The sequence below is a fragment of the Schistocerca piceifrons genome, chromosome X, assembly GCF_021461385.2.
Source record: "Schistocerca piceifrons isolate TAMUIC-IGC-003096 chromosome X, iqSchPice1.1, whole genome shotgun sequence".
Classification (NCBI taxonomy): Eukaryota; Metazoa; Arthropoda; class Insecta; order Orthoptera; family Acrididae; genus Schistocerca; species Schistocerca piceifrons.
Window position 1 is genome coordinate 483041354 of NC_060149.1, and position 26243 is coordinate 483067596.

The 26243-nt window shown below is 40.9% G+C and overlaps 1 protein-coding gene across 5 annotated transcripts in view; it reads right to left on the reverse strand.

Annotated features, from left to right (window-relative positions):
- Positions 1-3053: 3053 nt before the first annotated feature.
- Positions 3054-26243, reverse strand: part of LOC124721924 (carbohydrate sulfotransferase 5-like) — a 544973-nt gene continuing 521783 nt past the window's right edge. For 2 of the 5 annotated variants that reach the window (XM_047247078.1, XM_047247077.1), the window contains one exon: positions 3054-5831. In XM_047247078.1, the coding sequence (XP_047103034.1) occupies positions 5513-5831 (319 nt within the window). In that variant the 3' untranslated portion in view covers positions 3054-5512. The remainder of the gene's footprint in view (positions 5832-26243) is intronic. The other 3 variants (XM_047247079.1, XM_047247081.1, XM_047247080.1) reach the window with 2 other exon arrangements.

Sequence of the window (26243 nt, forward strand, 5' to 3'; positions counted from 1 at the left end):
TTGTGATTTTGGGCCATCTTGTTGCCTCCATTCTAACAACATGTCCAGCCCATTGCAGTCTTTTGCTTCTCATCACTCCCAAGATGTTAGGCTCCTTGTAAAGCTCTTCTAATTCAGTGTTATGGCGTCTTCTCCATTCTCCAGTAGTCTGATCTCTGACTGGTCCAAATATTTTCCTGAGGACTTTCCTTTCAAATGTTAGCAGTCGCTTAAGGTCTTGTTTTCGAGTGCTCCAGGTTTGAGAACCATAAAGTACTACTGGCATTATTAATGTCTTATACAACTGTAGCTTTAGTTGTTGCGAGACACTTCTACATTTTAATATAGGGTCTAGAGAGTGATAGTATCTGTTTCCCGCCTGCAGTCATGCTTTTATCTCTGCTTCAATTGATGTTACTTCTGTAAAAAATGATCCAAGGTATTTGAACTCTTTCACATGTTTATACCTGGTGTTGTTCACAATTAAATCTTGAGAGTTCTGGATCTTTCTTCCTATGGTCATATACTCTGTCTTTTCAGAGCTAATTTGTAGACCGATCCTAGCTGCCAATAACTCCAAGGTCTGGATACTTCTCTTCAGGTCTTCTTGTGTGCATGCTAATAGCGCAATGTCGTCTGCATAGGCCAGATATGTAATGTGTTCATTACCAATTTGAATGCCCTTGACGTTTTCTTTGTTGAAATCCCGCATTACCTTCTCAAGTGCCAGGTTGAAGAGGACAGGTGATGCCCATCTCCTTGGCGTAATCCTGTTACAACTTGGAAGCTTTCTGTCATTTGATTGCCTACCTCAACCTTAAGTTTTGTGTCATTTACGCATACCTCTACCAGTTTGACCAACTTCTTTGGTATACCAAACTCTGTCATAGTTCTAATCAGGCTAGGTCTATGTATACTGTCGTAAGCCTTCTTGAAGTCTACAAACAGGAGATGTATCTCTCGTCCGTATTCGTACATTTTTTCACAGACCTGTTTTAGGACAAAAATCTGGTCCGTGGTTGTTCGCCCTGCCTGGAAACCTCCTTGGTATTCTCCAATTATGTCTGTTACTATAGGTTTTATTCGTTCTAATAGGCAGTTGGAGAAGATATTATAACAGGTGTTGAGTAGCACTATGCCCCTGTAGTTGTCACATACGGATTTGTCTTTCTTTTTATATATGCGGCATATCACAGCTACCTTCCATTCCTCTGGTATTTCATGTTTTACCCAAATTTGCTCGATTAGCTTGTGGATTTTGAAACAGAGGATTTCGTCTCCAGCCTTGAGAAGTTCAGCAGGAATACCGTCCTCACCTGGACTTTTACCATTCTTAAGGTTTTTTATCTGGTTCCTTATCTCTTCAATGGTGGGTGGAGGATATTCTGGGTCTACTGTTGCTGGTTCATCAAACTCAAGTAGTTCAGTTGGTTCATCAGAGTTTAGTAATTCTCTGAAGTATTCCATCCATCTTCTTCCAATTTTTTGATCTTCTGTTAACATTCTTCCATTGGCATCTTTTATAAATCTGTGTTGATGGTATGTCCCTCCTTTAAAACTTTTCACTTTTCTATAAAGTTCTTTATACCTATTTCCATGAAAGTCTTGTTCAGCTTCCTCCATGATACTTTTAACATATTTTCTCTTTGCTTTCCTCAATGTGGCTTGGGTCTGCCGTCGTGTTTCTTCAAACTTCAATTTTTCTTCTTCTTGCATATTGCTTTGTATCCACAGTAGTTTGGCCCGTTGTCTCTCGCTGATAGTTCCCTCACACTCCTCATTGAACCACACTCTTTTTCCCCTAGTTCGCTTTGGGATTACTTCTTGGGCTGTTTCTTTAATGGTCTCTGCAATCGCCTTCCAGTTCTGATCTACCACAGTATCTCCTTCCTCTTCATTCAAAGCCTCAAAACGGTTTGTTAGTGCTATCTTGAAAGTTCTTCTTATATTATCTTCAGTCAGACTCTCATGGTCATATCGAGTGACTCTTTGCATTCTTTTGTGCTTCCTGGCTCTCCATATTGCTTTCATCCTTCCTCTGACAAGGAAGTGGTCTGATCCACATTCCGCACCTCTTGCCGTTCTAACATTTTGTATCCACTTCTTTATTCTCTTCTCTACAATTAGGTGGTCAATTTGGTTCACCATTTTCCCATCTGGAGACACCCTGGATCCTTTATATATGGACAAAGTGAGGAAATAAATAACCCATGCCCTTGCCAAAAGAACCATCCTGGTATTTGCCTTAATGGATTTAAGGAAACCATGAAAAACATAAATCAAGATTGCCATAAAGCAATTTCAACACTGGCCTTCCTGAAGGCGAAACGATTGTCTTGATTACTGTGGCACCTTGCTCAGTGTTATCCATTAAATCATTAAAATCACTGAGTAAGTGGTTAAATCAAATTAAATTGTCAATATTCTTGAAGTGCATAAGCAATAAATGTGGTGTGAAAAGAAAGAGAGAGGCGCCTTCGGGGCCTGAGTAGTGTAAGCAGATGAAAAATAGAAAATTTTCAATATCTTAAAATACATATCACACTAAATGGTCTACAATAGCACTTAGGATGCTGATAATGGACTGTAGCAACACTGTGACTATCTTATATGTAAAACTGCTATAGCAAGAAGAAACACAATTTATGGAACATAGTACTTTATAGAGCAACACGTAAGATAGAATGAAGTGCAGGCTGTGCATAGCACTGAACACACCGACTGGAAAATAGTGATACAGGTAACAGGATAGCCAAGGACTCATTTGCAATTGTTTAAATACTACCGGTTTTTTGGCAGTTCAACAGAGCATGCCAGGGGGCCGACCTAGATGGTCCCCATAAGCGAGCCTGTAAACTATAGGATGCACAATCTCTGAAATTGCCCATGTCATGAGTGAAGGTATACCAAAAATAAACTATAGCAAGTAAAAGAAATAACAACTATTTATGTAAAAAAAATTTATTCTATTTCCAAAATGAAACTTAGTGTGTATTTATATTCATGTGGTGTACTAAGATGATAAATATCTATCATACGCAATGGATTTTGAGACATGAAATCACATATAATAGGAATGAACACAACATTTTGTTTTCAGTGTCTACTTTTATTTGAAACTGATCTCAGATAAATTTTGTTACTTGAGAAGAGTGTCTCTTGATTACAAAAGCATTCTTTTGAATTTGGGTAACAACAACCACAATAAAAAATTAACACATGCAGTTTGATAACAACTTCCTGTCAAAACCTGACATGTCAATTTATTCTCCACACAATAAAAACTTCTATGGAAAGTTTCTTCTAAAATCGACTGTACATAACCATTTATCATGGAATAACAACACAATGTTACACAAACACTTGTTTTGACAATATTTATTTTTTTCTTGATTTTGCAGGTTACACAAACACAACAAAAATTTAACAAATTATAGTTCAGAAAGCTTGAAAACATGAAATTTACATTGACTCAAACCAGCATATGTAGGAAAAAATAAAGTAACTCCCTAACTAAAAAAATGATTATCGCCAATGCAAAAAATAACATGCAAGTTATCCATTAAAAAAGATTTTTTTTCTAGACCAACAGTCTTTTAATATATCATTAATACTTTCATTATTGTGTTTATTGAACCTAAAATATTGAAGCCTATATTAAAAATCAATGGAAATGTTATTGAAGGCACTCTTCACACTATGGCAGTGTTCTATAAGGCAGGTGTGGATCTACATATACAACCAGAAGAGTAAAAATATGGAGGCTGCTTTATAAAAATCAACCCAATAATTCCTCACTTTTATTACATCTGAAATACTTAATTGGTATCTTGTCTTGCTAATAATGATGTTATTAGGTGGCTAGACATTGCAGTGTGTATCGAAGAAACACATTACAGCTCTTCTGGGAAACTGGAGTAGATTAAATACCTACTTCATTTGTCGCTTCAATTCCCTAAAGCATGTAGTACCTAATACTTTGAACTAGAGTCCTGGAAGTTACAGTAACCGTAAAATATGCACTAGTAAAATGACAAGGTCAGTGCCAGTTTTGGTAAATTCCTATGACATTAGTTTAATAGCTCCTATATGATGAAAAAACTGTCAATAAATCTCTTCCAGTATTGATAAAAACATGAGCAAAAATTGTAATTTATTCCAGTTACAATAAAACATTATACGAAATGCTAACAATGGGCCAGTCCACAGCTGTATTTCTAAAAAAACACTTGTTCAACAACAAATAGCACTGTGAAAAGTAATTCCTTTCAGTCTTGCACAACACTGCTAGTAACTGTACATATTGCTGTATTGTAATTGTAAGTATTGCTTATTGCTCTAGCAAGCATACAATATTCTAAACCCAGTGCTGATATCCAACTCCCAGATCAAAAATTTCATGAAAACTTTTAAGCTGTGTTTTACTTTTGACTCTATAATGTGTGGCATCCACTAGAGGATTCTGAGTGACAGTAAAAACAAAACACATGTCAATTCAATGTTTGATAAGAAAGGACAGAAAACAAAATCATTCTGCACTTTCACAAAGAGATACAGAATTGTAAAACTGAAGCTTTTACCAACACTCAATAATCTGATTATTAAAGTATCATTATACTTTTTAGACGACGTATTATATGATCAACTATTTCCTACGCAAAAAAATCAAGAACAAGAAGCCCACATGACAATTTAATGTCACAGAATAAAACTAACTAAAATCAGTGGAAGTAGCCATTTTATTTTGGCAGCTTTACTGTGTCATGTAAAAAAAAAAGGTCAATTAGGAGAACATCAGATCTGGAAATGTGTAAATATTTTAATAAAACTGCCATCCCTTCCATATCAATTGACTACCAGGGAGTACTATTATCAACTGTGAGAAAATATGACCAATTTAATTGCCCATACAATACAATAATAACATGTAATTTATATCTACAGCTGCCAAACATTAAAATTGTGATAATCAAATAAATAACTATGTCAGCAATGTAAAAATGGCCCAATCTTTTACTCCACTCTCAGACATTTCTTATGAGCACTGTATCATTAGTCTTTTATGTTTGAAAACTTAGTATAATAGTTCTGTTAAATAAGAACTACAAGAGAAATGATATAATCCATATCACATGACATGTCTCACAATATGTTCTAAATGCTAGCAGATTCCCTAAGTGCCATCACAGACTGAACAATTTTATTGCAGATTCCCTTTGTCAGTTTGAGATTGTCCAAAACAGAAAAAAGGACACCTCACTCTATGTTTACAACTACTCTGCTTCACATATAACACACAACAGTTCAGATAAAAAGAAAATTCAGGTATACTCAGACACGGAGGGAAAAGCTATTGGCTGATATCATTCTGACCAGCAAATATCTGATTATACAAAAAGAAGTTGTCCAAATAAAAATGTACTGGAATGCTCGCAGAAATAACAGTTCATTATTTCAACGCTATGAATTACCTTTCTTAGCAGTGTTCTAAGGCAATCTCTTCAGTATCACAACCACAAAATTGTGCAAGGCACTATGCAAGCTTGTAGTCACTCAGTGGATTAAACTCACGTTGATGTGTGGAGTTAAATGCCTCCACATATCCCCAAGAATCCATGGCTTGCTTGCAGTGTCGTTGTATAGCACGAACTTCCAGAAACGAAAGATCTTGACGCCAATGGAATGGAGCGGATTTCGAATTACGATATGTGCTGGAAACTCCACCAACATCCACTTTTGTATGTGTATCAAGGAACTTTTGAACATTTGGGTGGAAGTCCAGTCCGAAAAACTGGAACAGTTCTTTCACACTTCTGTAAGGTGTCACTGATAGGTCTTCATATCTCACAACCCTGCAGAACAAAGATTTCAGTAATATAAGTCTTCACAATTAAATTTACACAGTAATTTTGAAAGCTGTTGGTAATCAATATGCTCAATATGCTGTTACTGATTTGCCACTCTTTGTAAGGAACTGCAGTCTTACTGGGCCTAAGTAACGAAATACAACGTACATAAATTTCCTGTCTTTTTTTGGTTTTTTTTTTTTTCTTAAGATACATTGAATGATAGAGCAATATCTGACTCCCTTTCACAGCAATTAATATTAATCTAATAAACATTTGTAGACAATACAAAAGTTCTTATGAAATGGATGTTTGACAGATATTACCCATGTGCCCTGAATGATTGTCCCTCTCAACCTAGCTCTCTCTCACACATTTTGTATCAGTTAGGCACCACAGCATGAATGACATGTCTCCATTCCCTCAAATACTATTCTTTGCTTTAAAAGCTGAGAAGCTGAGACCTTCCTCAGGTCATGGTCATCTTTAACAGTATACTTTTTTTTCTTACCTGTACCATCTGGATTTTAGTTTTGGTACTGCAATTTAAAAAAATGAAAGAGTCAAAAACCAATGAGATACACAAGTGGGTAGTACTCATTAGAAATAATTACAATTTGAAAACTGATTTTTTTTAAGTGAGTCCAAATACTGAAGTTCTGGAGATACAGTGAATGATCAAAAGAGGAACAGTTATTGTGTTCAGAAGATTGTTGTTCATTTTCACTGATCTTCACTTTTTCACACTCTTTACTATTAAGTGTAAAACGTTGCTACTAAATAATATGCACATTGAATCCAACAATTTTCTGATCACCATCTTAACTATCAGGTAAAATGGAAATATTACTATTAAAGCAGTACTGGTACTATTACAGTTCCACTTTGTACCTTTATTTTAGTTGAAAATTTTTCTTCCCCATAGCTTTGTAAAGCTGTACAACATGCCGAACTATACAAAAATATGTTAGTCTGAACCTGATTTCATATTCTTCAATAAGCATGAAAATAAAAATCTTGAATGCTGGTGCTCTACAGCTTTTAGATATTTGTTAAATAACAGCTTCCAAACACCATGAGAGGCACTTAAATTGTTTATTAATCAAACCAGTACTTGGGTGTATAACCCAAGTTCAGTGATATCTGATACAGAGGAACAAACAACTGTATGTACTTCAATTTCTACAAAATAACAACTTTATACATAATAGCAGAAACATAAGTCTACTTACATTATGTATCTCTATAGCAAAAAGCCAGCTATAATTTCTTATGTTGTTCAGCTATGCATAAAGAAAGCAAACAACCATGTGGATACCTAGAACCTGATTAAAACCATGTCTGTGTCAATATGATAGGATATGAAATCCATTCTACCTCATAGTACACATGTTGATGTGTACGTTACTGTTGTCAAATCTTAGGCAGTGACAAGTCTTCATCACATCTGACATAACTTTCATGTAGTGTAAACATGGAACTGACACATCAAAGAGTCTATATTACATGTCTTTTGTTATTTCTAAGAACATACTGCCAACTCCAGCATCTCGGGCCAGAAGAATCTATATTACATGTTCTTAGAAATAACAAAAGACAAATAATAATATCTAGAAATGTCATGGATAAAATATGTATTTAACAACTTGGTACACAACACAGAACTCCACAGTGAGAGGAAAAAGACTGTTCCTCTGATTTGTCATATCAAGTACAGGTTTGACTTAAACTGAACTTTGCCCAACTATTAAAACCAGTTTCACTGATCTGGTGCTGGTATTTACTTCAATATGAGAAAAAATTGTGCACAGTGGTAACACCAGTTCCCATCAGATCACTGAAGTTAAGTGTTGCCGGGCTTGTCTAGCACATGCATGGGTGACTGTCCAGGTCTGTTGCCAAACTGGGGAGCATTTAGTCCTTGTGAGAACAACTGAGTAGTTACCCAATTGGAAAGTAGCAGTCTGCTCATGAAAAATGATAATGGCTGGGAAAGTGGTGTTTAGTTTAGTTTATGAAAAACAATTGTGTTGTGCTTCAACAACTTCAGTTACTGGTACCTAGGGTATGGCAAGGCTTAGAGGGTGGAAGATGGTCAGCAAGAGTGTGAGGCAGTTAATGTCATTGAGTGCCCAATGAGTAATCAAAGAGGATTTGTTTTTGAACAATCAAAGTGTTCAAACAATATTCTACTATGATGGTTCATAATGTTAAATTATTTCCTGAAAGGGAGAATTCAGAATGTTGTCTTGAATGAAGAGTCACTCACAGATACATAAGTAACATCTGGTGTGTTTCAGAGGAGTGCAATACAAATATTGCTGCGGATGTTACACAATAATGAGTTAGTGGAGCATGTTAAGTGTAGTCCAGGCTTTTCTCAGATGATGCAAAGAAAACTCTACCCATAAAAACTGCCATTTATATCAAGATAGACGTAAACAAAATATTAGGTTGGTGTACAGACTGACAGTTAGCTCTTAATGTAGAGAAATGCAGTCATATATTTTATGAAACATAACTGCATAGTATCATTTGACTATAGGATTAATGGATTACAACAAGACATGTCATACAATAGTTTGGTATAAAAATGTGTAGAGACAATAACTGGAAGGACCACATAGGCTCAAATCATAGGAAAAACAATTAGCAGGCTACAGTGCTTCGGTAGCATACTGAGAAACTAAACTTTATTTGTAAAAGAGGTTACTGTAGTAACCAAAACCAACTGCGGGAACGCCTTGGGCTGCGGATCGGAGCCGCCAGGCGGGGAACACGCCGGCGGTGGAGCATGCACCACCGGGTAAACACAGGACGAGTCGGGCGACAGACCAACGACAACTGACAACAACCGACCACAACTGACTACAACCGACACAACAATGAAGAGATAAACAACGGAGGCTTGTGGAAACCACAACACCAAACACCAACAGTAAATCCACTCAGAACCAGAGCCAGGCAAATGTCAACAATGAGCAACGACTAGAACGCAGTACTGCCGAGATAGAAACGAAATCCAGAGCGAGTACCAGACTGACTGGACCAGTGCAGAGCAGGTCCCTATATACGAAACCGGAGGGAGCGGCTATTGGCCGCTGTCTGCATGTGGCGTAGCAGTGGCGCCCTCGCTGCGCGAGAGCTGCTGCGCGGAATAGCGGCCGCGGAGGCGGAGCCCTCTATGGGCTGACCACGTCCATTTGTTCTCGCGCGTGTTCGATTTCCGCAGCGGAAGGTACTAGAGTTACATACAAAAAAAATTCTATAGCCCATACAGAATACTGCTCAAGTGTACGGAACCCGTATAGTTCAGACTAAGAGGAAACACTGAGCATATGCAAAGATGGGTATTACATAGTTTGTTTTAGTGGCAGAAATGTTGAAAAATGTTAACTGGCTGACACTCTAAGAAAGAAGCTGAAAAATGTAAGAAAAACTACTTAGAAAACTTCAAGAACTCTCTTTTGGGTAATAAACAATGAATATTCTTCTGGACCCTACTTATCTATCCTGTAGATATCATGCAGGTAAAATTAGGGAAATAATAGATGAGCCATCCATCCATCTGTAAATAGAAGATGAAAAACTCTTAATATATGGTGCCATTGAGAGTATCCTCAACCATGTACTTAACACAGACTCACAGAGTACAAATGTAGGTACAACAACTATAAAAAGATATCAAATTCTTGCTCATAAGGAGTCAGAATCGGCAGCAGGATGAAATTCAGCTACTGTGAGCCTTGCCAACAACAAGACTTATAATACTATCCCAAAATGTCAAAAATCATGTTGGGAAATCGATCACTATGCACACAATCTATAGAATGTAGCCCATTAAAAAATTACCAATAACTGTTTTGACTATTGTACATAAATGATTTGGTCTTAAAAAATTACCAATAAATTTCACATTTTCAGATGATGCTTTGGTTTGGAAATATTTTTTATCTAAAGTACAGTGTTCTGAAATCCAGACAAATGATGAAAAAATCAGTACTTGATGGAGAGTGTAGCAACCAGTCTTTAATATAGGCATTTAAAACTCAATGTGCATAAGTAGATGACAATTTCTCATATCATTTGAGCACAATATCAGCAGTCAGCCAACAAAATAAATTAAATAGAATGGCTAGTGAAACTAATATGAGATGGAATGAGAATACAAAACTTTTAGTTGTAACGATACAACTCAGATTCCAAGATGATCTGTACTAAAATTATAAAACTTAATCTAATGTCAGCTGCATCTTTTACAATCAACTAGCTGAGTACTGCGTGCTGCCTGGGTACATATTTATTTCAATTATAATAGTCCACCTCCTCCTACCCCCTCTCTCTATCCACCTTCTCCTGCCCCTCTCTTTATTCACCTGCTTCTTCCCCTCTGTCCATCTGCTGCTTCCCCTATGTCTATCTCCTCTTCCCCCTTTCTGCCCATCTTTTCCATCTCCCTCTCTATCTATCTCCTCTTACCCCCCTCTCAATCGCTCTCCTTTGTTCCTCCCCTCGATAACTGTCCATCTGGTACTCCCTTTCTTTCTTTCCATTTGTTTTTCCCACCTGCCCCTGTCTATCTGCTCCCACCTCTGTCAACGAGCTCCTTCCCCCTCTGTCCATCTTCTCCTCCCAACGTTCTCTCTCCATCTCCTCCTCCCCCTCTCTCTATCTATCTCCTCCTATTTACTTTCCCTGTCCATTTCCTCCTCCCCCTCTCTCTGCCTATTTCCTTCTCTCTCTTCCTCTCCCATTCCATCAGGAGATTGCTGGTACTAATCCCCACAGTATTTCTTTCCAGACAGCAAGTATTGTGTGTACCATGTTTGGTTGAAATCGATCAAGGGCTTTAGGAGGAGCTTTTTACTTATGGCTTTGCCCATATACACATGTCACATATATTTAATGTATTTCATACATATTTGCACAAATATTTCACCTGTATCCCTAGTGAATTTCATCCTGCAGTAATGTTTTCAGGCAGCTCAATTTTTGTGATGTCAAATCCAGTGAACTATGTGTCATACAACGATATAGTTTTGTGTGTACATCCAGTGGTGTACGTGGATACAGTCGGTGAAATGTGCTGCACACAGAGTTAATAGCAAACAACTAAAAAGTTAAAACATTGTGCCTGATGCTGCAGATTTTCACACATCTCAGTGTTTATGACATCATATTTCCTGAATCATGCATTGTACAGTGATATATTTTTGAAGATGCATTCAGTGGTATATGTGAATACTGTCTGCAAAATCTGTTGTTAATAGAGTGAGTAGTGTAGAAATAATAAAACTAAAGGGTCATGTCTGGTACTGCAGTTTTACTGCACGAATAGCAAAAGCGTAGCAAGTGATAAACTTTTTTCCTTTCACAATTTTGTGGTGGGGGATCAGTGAGATGAAGTTCTCATAAAGCTATGAAATAAGGTGTAAGGTTTGTTGCAAGTCATTAACTGCTCTCACTCACAAATACTCCATTAATATGATCTGCCTATTTGCATGTCATGAGCTGTGCTTCTTTTTCACCTCTGCACCCACCCCTTTGAGAGATAGGTGGTTCCTACCATTTACAACAGTTCTTTCCACACACTAGGTGATGCGTGTACCAAGTTTAGTTGAAATTGATCAATTGGTTTAGGAGATGATATGGAACATACATACATACATGCATTCACTTCTATAATATGGTTGGTTGGCTGATGTGTTGGTTGATTTGATTGGGAGGGGAGGGGGGTGGGGGGAGGAGACCAGATAGCAAGGTCATTGGTCCCACAATACAAGACAGCAGAAACTAAGGGAGGAACAACACCAACAGCACAGTCCAGTTGATGGGCAAGGAATACAGGCAAACAAAGAGGCAGAAGGAATGTCAGGGCAGCAGGAAGAGTAAAGAACAGGAGAGGGCAGAGGTGGGGAGGAAGGACAGCAGGGGTGCCCTAGAGGCACCAGTACAGTCGGTGACCAATCTGAATCCCCACACCATACCATGATCTTGACACAACAGGGTCAACACCAGGAAAAGAAGCCACATGGAAAGGGGAAACAAAATGGCAAAAAAGACTAGATAAAACTTACTGAAAAGGGGGGAAGCCTGGCTGGCATGGAGACAAAATTGAAGGACTCCCAGAGCAATGCCAGTGCTAACCAAGTCTAGAAGGAAATTCAGGTACTTAAATATGGGAGGATAAATCACTTTTGCAAAGAAAACTGAGGACAGATGTAACCACACAATGGTCATCCATTAACACCTAGTAGGAGAGCAGGAGGGCATGTACAGTGCTAAGCACCAAAAGATGGGAGCAGTCCAGCAAAATACAGATCACGGCCCCACAGTAGTTACAAGGGGGTGGGGGATCATTACAAAGTAAAAAACTGTGGGTCAACCAGGTATGACTGATATGAAGATCGCTGAGAATGATATATTCTTCCTGGGAAAGGCAGAGGGGAAAAACACCACATGGTTGGTGTCCCCTTAATCACATGACACCTATTAGACAGGGGGTTCCCCCCCACCCCAAGAGTTGGCTCCCAACTCTGTGAAAGTAATCTGATGTGAAGCTGCAAATCTGCCCTTGGAGGGGCCATGGAGAATGGATTGAGCTGGCTGCTTCCCCCAGCCTGATGACTGACAAGCCCATTAGGCAGGATACCCACATGGCCAGGAATCCAAAGGGAATCAGCCAAACAAGCAGCACAGTCAAGATCGGCAAGAAAGTTGTGGACAGCACAGACACAGGGATGGTGAAAAAAAACACCAGTCAATAGCCTGAAGACCACTCATCAAGCCAATACATAACAAAACTTGGGTAAGGGAGAACTGTTTAACAAAGCAAAGGGCCTGGTAAATGACTATCTATTCAACAGTGAACACCCCACACGTTGCAGGTGAGAGATAATGTTCCATGCCAACAGAAGATGTGAAGGCATATCCCATGTGATTGGTGAATTTAGAGCCATTGGTGGGGAGAAGAAGAAGAAGAAGAAGAAGAAGGAGGAGGAGGAGGAGGAGGAGGAGAAGAAGAAGAAGAAGAAGAAGAAGAAGAGGAGGAACAAACAATGAGACACCACTGGAGCGATTGAGATTTTTGGACACCAGAAGAAATTTATTTGAATCCGGGGCCAAGAACTAACCAAGATTGGGTGTTCAGGAGAGAATGAAGGGGCAAGACAAAGAGGGAAGATGGAAATCACAGCACAGAAAATCAATGTGGAGCCCAACCAGTGAACCCATTTGAGGGTGAAAAACAGGTGGATGACATGACGTGGCCACGAAAAGAATAGAATACGAGGGGCAAGTGAGGATATCAATGGCATAGGAAACAAGGAGCTGGAACAGCTGAACAAAATGGGGGGAGAGGGGTGGGGGGGGGGGGGGGGGAGGATCCCACAAAAGTCTATCAACAGGGTTAGCATGAAAGGCACTGCTGGCCAAACAGATATGATGATGGTGGACCAGGTCCAAGAGGAGCAGTGTGAAAGGGGCAGCTGAGCCATAAACTTGAGAACCATAGTCCAGATAGGAAGGAACTAAGGCTCAATAAAGGCAGAGAAGAATCGAATGATCCACACACCAAGATGGGTTGGCAAGGAAGCAAGCACATAAGAGTTTATGGAAACAGCCGGTCTTCAGAAGGCAGATATGGGGCAACCAAGTAAACTTATTATCAAAAAGAAGAGCCAAGAAATGGACCATGGTCAGGCATTGGGTATTGATGTAGAGACCTGGATCAGGATGGACTGTAGTAAGATGACAGAAATGCACCATCCATGTTTTAAGGGGGGAGAACTGAAAACTGTGTGAGAGAGTCCATGAGGAATCGTACCAGATGGCACCCTGGAGCTGTCCCTCCACAGCGGCCAATGAATGGGAACTAGCCCACATATAGAAATCATCCCCATACAGAGCAGGGGTGGCCACTGGTCTGGCAGAGGCCATGTGTCCATTAACAGTGATGAGGAAAAGAAGGACACTTAACACAGAACCCTGTGGAATGTCATTTTCCAGGATTTGTGGAGAGCTTAGGACAGTGCCAGCATGAACTCAAAAAAACTGGTGGGACAGGAACTGGTAAATAAAAACTGAGAGAGGACCTGGAACACCCCATTCATGGAGTGTAAGTAAGAGGTGATGGTGTCAAGCTCTGTATAGGGTTTACAGAGTTTGAAGAAAACTGCAACAAGATGGCGGTGTTAATAAAATGCCAGCCAAACTGTGGTTTCTAATCAAACTTTGCTCAAACTGATTGACTGGGAACAATTGAGGGATGAGGTATCCTTATTAGGCTTGAAGACAGGAACTACAGTACTGTCCCTCCAGTGAGAGAAAAAAACACCTTGGAACTAAATATGTCTAAACACCCAGAAATGATATTGTAGTTGTGGAGGACTGAGGTTTAGAAGCAATTGGTAATGGATGAGATTGAGGCCAGGGGCTGAATCGTGGGAAGAGAAGAGGGCCAGAAGAAGTTCCCATTTAGTAAAACATTCATTGTAAAATTCCATCTGACAAGGGGTGAAACATAAGTGGGAGGCTTCAGCTTCCTACTTCTGGTGGAGGAAAGCAACCAGATAGGAGGCTGACGTTGATGCTGTTGCAAAGTGGATTGCAAGATGTCCCATGAGAACTGATGGATCCGTACAAAGGCCACCCACGAGGGCAAGGCCAGGGATGGAAGATGGCTGCTGGCAACCTCGGAGGGTGTGGAGCATAGCCCATACCTGCAATGAATAAAAAGAAGAACCTAGGGAGGAGACGGACCATTCCTAACACACCAACTTGCTCTGTTTGATTAAGTAATATGCTTTGTCATGAAGGCTTGTAAAGCTAATAACACTAGCAAATGATGGGTGCTGCTTAAGGCATTTAAAGGCTTGAAAGTGATCATAGAGTGCAATGACAATCACCATACTTAACTACAGAGCCGAATGGTGGTGAAAGAGGCCTGTTGAGTACCAGACAATGCTGGTGGTGCGAATAATTGTATTGGACATGTCACAGATGACTGAATCACTACAACCTGACAAAATTTGATAAACACAACCTGGGGGTATATAGAGGCCAATCAGAATGATTCAAAGCCTGGTGGGGTAACACTAACAACATCTATGAGGGTAAGTCAATTATTATCCGCGAAGTAGTTATAGAATTTTATTGTAATCAAATAGTAAACTTTCAAGAACATCATTTTTTTGACATAGTCTCCTTGCATTTCAATGCAATTGGTCCATTGTTGTATGAGCTTCCTGATGCCCTCATAAAAGAAGGTGTTCAGTTAAGCTGCGAGCCAGGAATGCACCGCTTCTTTCACTGCCTCGTCCAAGGCAAATCAACAGCCTCGTAATGCCTGTTTGAGAGGACGAAACAAGTGATAGTCAGAAGGGGCAAGATCGGGACTATATGGAGGATGATCCAGTACTTCAAATTTGAGTTTCTGGAGCATTTCAGCAGTGTGGACTGCAGTTTGTGGATGGACAATGTTGTGCAACAACACAACACCTTTTGACAGCAACCCTCAGTGTTTGCTTCGAATTGCAGTCTTTAGCCTGGCAGTAGGCATCTCACTGTAATGTACACTGTTTATTGTTGTGCCCCTTCCCCATAATGTTCCAGTACTGGGCCTCATCCCAAAATACCGTAAGCATCAATTTTCCTGTGGACAGATGGGTCTTGAACTTTTTCTTGCACGGCAAATTTGGATATTTCCATTCCATACTCTGCTGCTTACTCCCCAGCTCGTAATGATAGATCCATGTTTTGTCACCAGTAATGATCTTGTCTAAGAAGTTGTCCCCTTTGTTACCATAGTGATCCAAATGTTTCTAGCAGATGTCCAAGCACGTTTGTTTATCCAACTGTGCGAGTTGTTTTGGGACCCCTCTCACACAAACTTTATGAAACCTAAGTCTGTTGTGGATGATTTCGTAGGCAGAACTGTGACTAATTTGCAGATAATGTGCCACTTCGTCAATAGTTAACGGTCTGTCAAAGAGAATCATTTCATGTGAACGCTCAATGGTTTCTTCATTTGTGGCGGTAAATGCTCGTCCAGCTCCTTCATCGTGCGTAACACTTGTGCGACCATTTCTGAGTTTTTCAATCCATTCGTAGACACCCCATTATGGCAAAACACTGTTCCTGTACCGTATCAAAAGTCTTCGATGAATTCTGGCCCTTGATATGCCTTCCAACCACAAAAAATGGATCACTGAACATTGCTCTTCTTTGGTGCAAATAGACAGCAGAGCAGCTACGATTAACAGCACGGCAGCGATAACGAAACTAACCTAGCAGCTTGAAAATTGCAAAGATATAACAACAAATAAACACAGCATGCGTCATCAACGTAAAATGACAATACTACCAAAATAAACAAAAATATAACTAAATTGCTGATAATAATTGACTTACCCTTGTATATGGGCCGACATGCAAATGTCACCAGAAACCCTCAAAAGACCAACCTGGTTCCAACAGAAAGCATGGAATCCATGAAGTGTTGGTGAGTGAGCATCAGTAAAATGAGATTCCTGGAAAATGACACCAACTGTGGAGTAAAAGGAAATAAGGGACTCTAACTCTGGAAGGTGACTGTAGTATGCAAGTTCCATTGAATAAGCACGGAATGGGGGTCCAAATGGAATTCAAATGGGCTGAAGCTGGTGACACCACTGGGTCACCAGCTATCACTACCAAGGACAGGGTGACGTCCACAAGCAAGAGATCAAACAGGTTGCAAGGGGGCAGTCAGCAGCTGTGGGGGCACTGGAAGAGCTCTGCTCCGGGACTTAAGCGTCTTCCTCTTCTTCTTTTTCTTCTTCCCTTTCATGGATCAAGGAGGGCAGGACCCAAAAAGAGAGCAGGCTTCAGCAAGATCTGGAACTGAGTAAGAGCAGGTGACCTTGGAGTGCACAGACTGTGGGTCCTGCAGCTGACTTGCAGGAGCAAGCCTTCAGTCTGGGAGATGCAGGGGCAAGAGTGGTCCAGGTAGGGTACCCATTACTGGTAGATGCTGAAGAAAGGGGACACTTCTCCAGTTGGGTAGGGGGAGCAGCATCTGGACGGGAGGGTGTGAGAACTGTAGGGGAGGGGTGAGGAGATGTGAGGTGGGCAGGACTGGGATAAGGACGAGGAAGGAGTAGGAAAGGACATAACAGACACAAACCTAGATGTGAGGGTGAAGATAGTTATATTTCTGGCAAGCCTCAGTGTAGGATAAATGATCAAGGGGATTCTATTCCAGTATCTTTTCCTTCCCATAAACTTGGCAATCCAGTGAGCATAGTGAGTGATGGTCATGATAATGCACACGGGCAGCATAACACAGAGCTGTCCCTCAGGGAGTGGATGTCCACATTCACCACATAGAGTGTCTGCTCTACAGCGGGAAGACATGTGCCCAAAATGCAAACACTGAAAACACGTCATGGGTGATGGGATGTACAGCTTCACATCACATGGGTAAACCACAATTGCCGCCTTCTCTGTGAGGGTATCCCTCACAAAGACCACAGAAGCACCAGTACTGATTTGATTGTCCTTACAGCCTTTCTGAACAAGCCAAACAAAATTAATATCCCACCATTTGAGACTAGAACAGAGTTCCTCATGAGTTTGAAAATGAGGTTTCTCTGAAAATCGACTCCCTGAACTATATCCAAAGATTGGTGAGCAATAATGGACATCAGGATGTTGGCAAGATGGTCAAAGGCATGAAGGGTCATAGACTGAAAGGCAGAAGTAGTTTTGATCAACAGCGAAGCCGACTACATCTTACTCACAAAAAACCCCTGGCGTGTGAGGTTGTAAAAGGCCAATGATGTTTACAGTATTCGATGCCCCACATAATGTCTACCAAGCAACCACAATGTTGGCTTCTAATGGCAACATGGGGCAGGACTGGAGGTATCCAATGATGAGCACAGCATGAGACTATGGAGCATAGCTTAACTGCTCAGTCGATGAGTAACTCACAACAGTGCTAGCAATATTGATACAAAGCAGAGCAATGTCAATGATAAAGAAGTAAATATTGCATTGTATCTACAACAGCTGTCAAAGTTGACATTTCACCAGAAAGTAACACAAGGAATTTTAGAGAGTGAGGAAGAAGTGGCTGCTAAAATATTAGCGTTTCTGTAGGATGAACAGTTAATGATGATGATACCTGCTTATCTAGTGAAAGTGATATTGAAACAGGTGTTGAGCTACACAGTTCATTACCCTTGTCGGACAGGGAGCCACAAATTCTGTCTCCAGTGAAACATAGTAAAGGACAATTGTTGTCCACGGAGCAGGTCCTACACATAATTAATGTATATGGAAAAAAAGGGGGGGGGGGTTATGAACAGATTTCAAATAAGTCTGCAGCTATATGACCATGTAGTGCATAAGAAAAACTATGGATATTCAAGTGAGGACAAGGTGCACTTGTTACAAAATCTGTGTTTGTGCATTTCAAGGATGCTTGATACAATTTACAGGATGTGCATGATCCTACTACATAATGCACATCAAACGGGACACAATACAAATAACAGTGATTTCAAGGAAAGCTATGGATGGTTGCAGAGATTCAAACAGTGCTACAGACTTGGAAGACATAAGATAACAAAAGTTCAAACAAAGCATCAACTTGACAATGCACAGTAAACTATGAAATAATCCCATCAGTCAATAAAGAACTTGTTTTCAACTCTGAACAATCAGGATTTGATGAGGAAATGCACATGAAAGGGATCCTGGAAATTAAAGGTAGCAAGACAGTTGTATCAACATCAATTAATATCAATGCCATAATGCATTCATTATGCTGACTGTTAATCTGGATGGCGAATTGGATGGAAGTTATTTATTGTGCTGTGAAAAGTTGGAGGTGCTCTGCCCCTTACGATTCTTTATGGTGTGTGTGATCTTACAAGGGCAGTAGGGAATATTTATGTCACAGCAAGCAAGAGTGGGAAAATGAGTGTAAGCAAACTACAGCTATGGTTTGAGCACTGCTTTTGGTGAACAGCTGGTCAAAATAATTGCTTTTGCTTGATATATGGTCTGTGTATAAAAATCATACTCCTTTAGAGCAACCTGTAAAGTGTGTGACATTGCAATTCATATCACCTGGAACTACTGGACAAATTCAGCCTGTGGATGCTTGTTTTTCTGTGCCTATAAAATATATCATCACACTAGCCACAGCTACACCTTAAAGGATAGCCAGTTTCATGATAAGCTCCATGACAGACCATTTCACAATTGGCTGCATGCCATCACATTCAATCAGTTCTCATACACTGTTAGTGATATGACTGTATAGGCATCTTTTAAGGGTGGATTCCTAGCTGAACAGCCTACATGGTCTGTAACTCATAAAGAGTTTGCCCTTGATCTTGATGGTGTGAACCTTTGTGATCACGGTAGCATGCCATTTTTCATTTGGTGTTGATGATGCAAGTTAATGGTTTGTTTTGAACATTTATTGAACGTTGATAATGTCCATTATGGGAAGTGTAATACATACATCACATAGAAGGTTGATCTGTCCCTCCAAGACACCCATTTCTGTCATCCCCCTGATGCACATGGTGAGTTGTTATTAGTTAATATTTTTCCTGTCATAACTGTTAACACAACACTTGCAAAGGAGCTTTACTAAAGATTGAACTTGTGACCTCGTACTCAATGGGTTACTTGTTACAGAGTCCACTTTGCCAAACTTTGTCTTTGATAGTTTCCATGAAAAATAATGGCTTGGCAGAGGTAGAAAAGTCCCCATCAGTCATGGTGCACAACAGGTAGTGGGGAAAGGGTTTCATCCCAAGCTGGAAAGCCTGGCCCTCCTCTCAGGGGGTAGCCAGGGAAGGGGAGGCTGCAGAGTCATAAGAAGCAACATTGAAAGATACATTCCCAAACAGAGAGATGGCCATGTAAGAATGGCCAGTTTTTTGAAGCTTAACGCATTTAATACGCACAGTGTTCACCCTGATGCCACCCACTCTGATCAGGAGTTCTCTAGGCATACAGAAGGAAGTAGCAGCTCATGTATCAGACGTGTGATTCTCCTGTTGTCAGGGGGCTCAATCATAAGGGTACATAACAACCCCACCACATGGACTGTCTACTGTGCTGGTTATACAGCATTAAAGGATGTTTGGGAAATAATGGATGAGGCAATAAGGCCATGTGCTGAAAATGCTAAATAAGGTGTTCTTCCACAGATGGTTCACGCTACAGAAACAAAATTTAGAGGGGGACGTAAAGCCCCAATGGGATACCAAAAATGCTGAAAAGGAATGGAGAAGAAAAAAACAAGAGGAACAAAACTGTAAGAGATAGCAGAAACCAGGAGGATAGCCCAGCTAGGACACCAAGAGAGGGAAAGAAGAGGGCAAAAGGAAAGGAAATGCATCTTGGGAAGGAAGAATGGGCTGTAATAGTTTGGGGCCTGATGTGTGCCATGCACGAACTTACGAAATAGCTGTGAGCCCTCAAAGGGCACTTTCATAATACATATAGATGCCAAACATGCTTAAGTATGGGCAAAGACTGTAGTATTCTCCAACTGTGTTTGGCCAGCCGGAGTGGCTGAGTGGTTCTAGGCACTACAGTCTGGAACCGCGCGACTGCTGCGGTCGCAGGTTCGAATCCTGCCTCGGGCGTGGGTGTTTGTGATGCCCTTAGGTTAATTAGGTTTAAGTAGTTCTAAGTTCTAGGGGACTGATGACCACAGCAGTTAAGTCCCATAGTGCTCAGAGCCATTTGAACCAACTATGATTTATGCCCATTCTCTGGATAGTGTTCATCCATGGCTGACTTTTCCAGCCCCCAGATGACAACATGCTTCCTCTGCAATGTAGAATAATATAATGTGATGAATGGTACACAACAAAACTATCACAATTTGTTTTGGCAAACCTGGTCATGGAGTAATATTATTAAGGAGCTCTGAACTCTGCACCACCTTGCCCATATTGTTTCCACTGACAGTATCTGATATGATATGATCTGATGGTGAAATGGTACTGCACCAGTTTGTGGATCACATGGGTAGGTTCACCCAAAAATTAAATTTAGTGTCAAGACAGAGTGGGATGGCAAACAATGTTTCGTGGATGTGCTAATCAAATGGAAGACAGTTGGCTGGCTTGACCATTTGGTATATAACAAATGTACCCATACTGACCAGGACCTGAACATGCACAAAACAAAGTTGTCTTGAAAATTTTAGCACATAATGTAAATATAATTCCTGAGGATGAGCATATATAGTCTGAACCTCAGCATTTGATGTTCAAGTACAGTGAAAATGGCTACACCAAAAAACATATTGTTGATGTTTCAGATGCAACTGAGGACGGACATTTCATGAGACAGCATAAGAAGACAAGATGGCAGCATTTTTCTCTCTACTGTGTGGTGACAACCCAAAATATAGAACTTTTCTTAGGTGACTGTCTACATCTGTTAAGTATTTTGAAAAAAGCATATTTGTGCTATCAGCTGTAAAACTGTACATTTACTCTCTACTAGTTTCAGTGGGTAGATCACATATCTAATGAGGAGGTATTGAATAGAATTGGGGAGAAGAGGAGCTTGTGGCACAACTTGACTAGAAGAAGGGATCGATTGGTAGGACATGTTCTGAGACATCGAGGGATCACCAATTTAGTATTGGAGGGCAGATGGGGGGTAAAAATCGTAGAGGGAGACCAAGAGATGAATACACTAAACAGATTCAGAAGGATGTAGGCTGCAGTAGGTACTGGGGGATGAAGAAGCTTGCACAGGATAGAGTAGCATGGAGAGCTGCATCAAACCAGTCTCAGGACTGAAGACCACAACAACAACAACAACAACAACAACAACAACAACAGTTTCAGTTACAACAACCACCTTTACAAAAGAAAAAACAGTATACATCAATGAATCAAAAATACATTTTTGTCAAATACAATGCAACCAACTGTAGAATGTGACAGTTATGGGGCAGTTGTGGGGCACAGAAATTCGTGATGGCAGGTGTTCCCAGCAACTCATCTTGTCCCCCCAGCTAGAGGCCAAAATTCCTTTACAAGCAGCAACTGAGAGCTCAACTAACATATCATTCGCCGAGCGAACACTGTTGATATCTTTCTTGTGAAAAGTTCTGGAACCTGCTTCCTCTCTACTGGATTGGACTATTCACTGCTATAAAGACTATCAATTACTGCACTGATAACAACTTTGTGACAATGAACTAAATATCTGGTATTATACTTACAATGTCAAGTTTGCTCACATTTGCTGACCCAGCTCTTTTACGTTACATGAATTTTAACTGTGTTCTGTTAGCAGTTTAATTGTGAATTAATAAAAGCTTTGCATTTTAGTAACAAGGAACTGGACAAGAATGTACAAAATTCTCCTCTGAAAGGCTCCATAAGCTTCTGCTATTTCTATATAGGCTCTTCTATCCTACTCAGTTCTTCTCTCCTACTCTGCATAGGCAGAACATGCTTTACAGTAACTTACACTGGTGGTAATGTAGAGACCAGTGGAACAAAACAGATGGCTCTGGAGGTAAATAACAGTAGAAACTAAGAAGTGAATGAGTAAAAAACACAAATGCAGAGTGCAGTAAAGTTATTTTAAGTCTATACAACAATCCAGGAAGCAATCCTAATCACAAAAATAAATCAGAGAAGGTCAAAACTCTACTACTCAATGGTGCATAACTAAAGGCTTCAGTGGCTAGCGAGAGGCTGACTAGCAATAGCCAGGGTGTGGTATTTAGTGGCAAACACTTCGTCAGACGATGGAGCCACCTGACGTACTTGCCGTGGCTGTTGATCATTGTACGGGTGCATGGGGTGGCTGCCTGCTGGAGGCTGAGTGCCTCTGATGTGTTGTCCCTATTGTTACTTGGGCTAAACAAGGAATCTGAATCACCATCAGGTACTAAAACTCTCCTGTCTTTGATCAGTACACAGGGCTGAAAATGAACTGGACTGTGCTGATTTCATCAAGGAAGGGGAGAGAGGGATGCAGAAATTCCTGCCAAAGGCTTCCACAGTAGATCCCCATCATGGTTGGCTGGGTAGGGAGGCAGCATTGTCTGTGGGGGTCCTAAAAAATGATGAAAACAGTCTGTGGGGAAGCTTGGGTCAGCCTACATGGGAGTAGACGTCTGATGTGGCAGAGATGGGACCAACAGGTTGGTCTATATGGACACCAAGGCCAATAATGACCTCCATCAATGTGGGGGGAGGGTCCACCAGTGGCAAGGGTGGGAGTCAGGAGCATCATACGGGGAGGAAGGAGCTCTACCTCCACCACCTCCCATTGCTAACTTCGTGTTGATGCCTAACATGATGGGAGAGGTTGTAGTGGTAAGAGGCAGGATGGAAAGTTGGCTTGTTCCTAGAGTGGTCATGGATGGCACACTCAACAGTTAGTGGTGGAAGTGAAAGGGAGGGGTAGGGGGTGGGGAGTAGTGGGTATGTCACACTGAGGATGGTGTGGATTCTGTTGATGGAGCAGCTTCTGCTTGCTGTTCTCAACCTCAAATATCTGCCTCCTCCTATAACGAATGATGACACCTTGGGTCCCGATAGGTTCTTGCTGAAAGTACAAGCCCAGATGTGGGAACCTACACTATAATATGTCTGTGTGTGTCTGTGTGTGTGTGTGTGTGTGTGTGTGTGTGTGTGTGTGTGTGTGTGTGTGTGTGTGGTGGAGCTAGGCCCAGCAGGTTGAGTAAGGTGTGGGGTCTGCATCTGTGTAAAAGTTTGGCTGGGTTACATCCATTTACAGGGGTGCACCAAGCTGATGAGTGCTTCCCTGGAGTCAGCTGCCAACAGTAGTATGCGGGTCTGCATCTTGAATAAGTTCGGCCTCCGAACTGGATGTGGAATGGAAAGGGGGGATGGTCAGGGGCTGACAATAGTCCTTAAATGAAATGCAGATGCCGTAAACTGAGGGCCATTGCCAGACACCAGAATGGGAGGTGCCCCCTCTATTGGAAATATGATGGCCATGGCATGGGTACTAGCTGCAGCAATAGTTATAGCCATCAATACAACATGTGGAAAGTTGGAGAGGGCATCAACAACTTAGCAACCGAACTGCTCCCCAGAATTGACTAGGGAAATCACCATGCACTTTTCACTGGGAGTGGTCAAGGCAGGGCTAAGGACTGAAATACTGTGCTGGAGCCATATGGTTGAGGACACAGGCATGGCATTTGTGGATAGTGCATACAATTGCAACATAAGTCAGAGGCCAACACAAATGATACTACAAGGGTTGACTGAAAAGTAATGCCTCCACCTATGTAACTCTTCAACAGTTGGCAGCATTGATATGCAGCAGGTACTGGCTTGTTTCGTAGCCTCTTCTCTACAGCTCCAGTTGGCAGAAAGCCTTAGCATTGAACGGTTTTGTTGTTACAGTGTAAAGTATGGAACATTGCATAGACGGTCGGTCAATGCGATTTAAGCAACGTACAGTCACTGAATTCTTGACAGCAGAAGGTATGACCCCAAAGGAGACTCATCAGAGAATGAAAGTAGTTTATGGTGACTGTGTTGATGTGAGTACTGTGCATCTTCATTCTCGTAATGCGAGAGGAGTTCCTGGCAAATTTCAAGTCTGTGCACTTTCATTTCAGGAGTCAGCATCCGGGTACCCGTCGTGCACAGATCTTCTGATAGTCAAGCAAATCAATAACGTGACCCACAGCTTCTTGTGAAATGCTGATTGTGCTTGCAATTTTTCTCTAAGTGATACAATTGTCCTGAATCAATCTGTCAACATTTTGCTTGTGAAATTCGGTGGTTGCTGTCACAGGACATCCAACTCTTTGTTTGTCACACAGGTCAGATGTTCCCACCTCAACATCTTTAAACTTACTCACCCAACAGTGCACAGTACTCATCAACACAATCACCATAAACTGCTTTCATTCTCTGATGAATCTCCTTTGGGGTGACACCTTCTTCTGTCAAGAATTCAATGACTGTACGTTGCTTAAATCGCATTGACCGACCGTCAGTGCAATGTTGCATACTTTACACTGTAACAACAAAACCGTTCAATGCTAAGGCTTTCTGCCAACTGGAGCTGTAGAGAAGAGGCTACAGAACAAGCCAGTACCTGCCAAATATCTATGCTGCCAACTGTTGAAGAGTTATCAAGGTGGAGACATTATTTTTCAGCCCACCTTTGTATGCTATTGCCTTCATTCTGCACATTCCCAAATGTACAGTGGCATTATGCCTGTGACATAAGGAAAAATAGGTGAGCCATTGTGGGTCAGTGTCCTCAGGCAGGTAGTGCTCCTGTCAACACCAGAACCATACAGCAGACAACACACTGTGGAGTAGCAGATCACAGGCCATTTCTGATGTCACTTTGTGTACCACAATTGGAAATTTTTCAAGGGTAATTTGCCGATTTGTGTCTACGGCAAAACAAAATGCCTCATGTCTATCAAATTTGGCATCTGGACTGCACGGCAAGTGGGAAAGTGAGTCATAGTTGGAGAACTGTGTCGTGGACCAATAATGGATCGCATATGTATAGTTACTGAGGAACAATGCCCACCATTACAGTTGTTGCATCATTTTATCATGAAGTTTTGAATGAGGACCAAAAAGTAACAAAAGGGGCTTTTGATTTCATGATCAGGTGAAACTTACCACCACAAAGATATATGTGAAACCTCCCAGTGCCATATCTGATAGCCACTGCTTTGTTTTCTATTTGTGAATTATTCATCTGCACCACATTTAATGTTTTAGGTACAAATGCAATGAGCTGTTCTGTGCCATCGACATATTTCTGGGGCAGCACGGCATCAATGCCACAATCCGATGCATCAGTTGCAGTCATTAAACATGTGCCCGGATGGAATGTTGGTAAACAAGGTGTCAACTTAAGGCTCTTTATAAATTGCATGAAAACGCTCTGGCATGCATCTGGTCACACAAATTTAACACCTTTTTATGCAGTTGATTGAGAAGATGGGAAATGTGGCTTACATTGGGAATAAACATGATGTAATAATTTATTTTGCCAAGGAATGACGGTGGTTCTTTGAGGTACTTAGGAGCAGATAAGTTAGTTATTGTGTCCACATGATCCTGTGTGGGTGTGAGCCAATCTCTACTTAATATATGTCCCAAGTACTGGATACTTGGCTCAAGAAAACTACATTTGTCAAGCCGACAACACAGAACACGTTATTTGAGAAGATCAAACAACATCTATAGCTGCGCAGATGCTGCTCCCGTAAGGCTCCAGTAACTAATACATCATCTAACTAATTAACACATCTGGGAATACCTTGTATGAGTTGCTCAATATATCTCTGAAATATTTGGTAGGACTTGCAACACCAGATGGCAATCTATTGCAACACCACATGCAAAATGGTGTATTAAT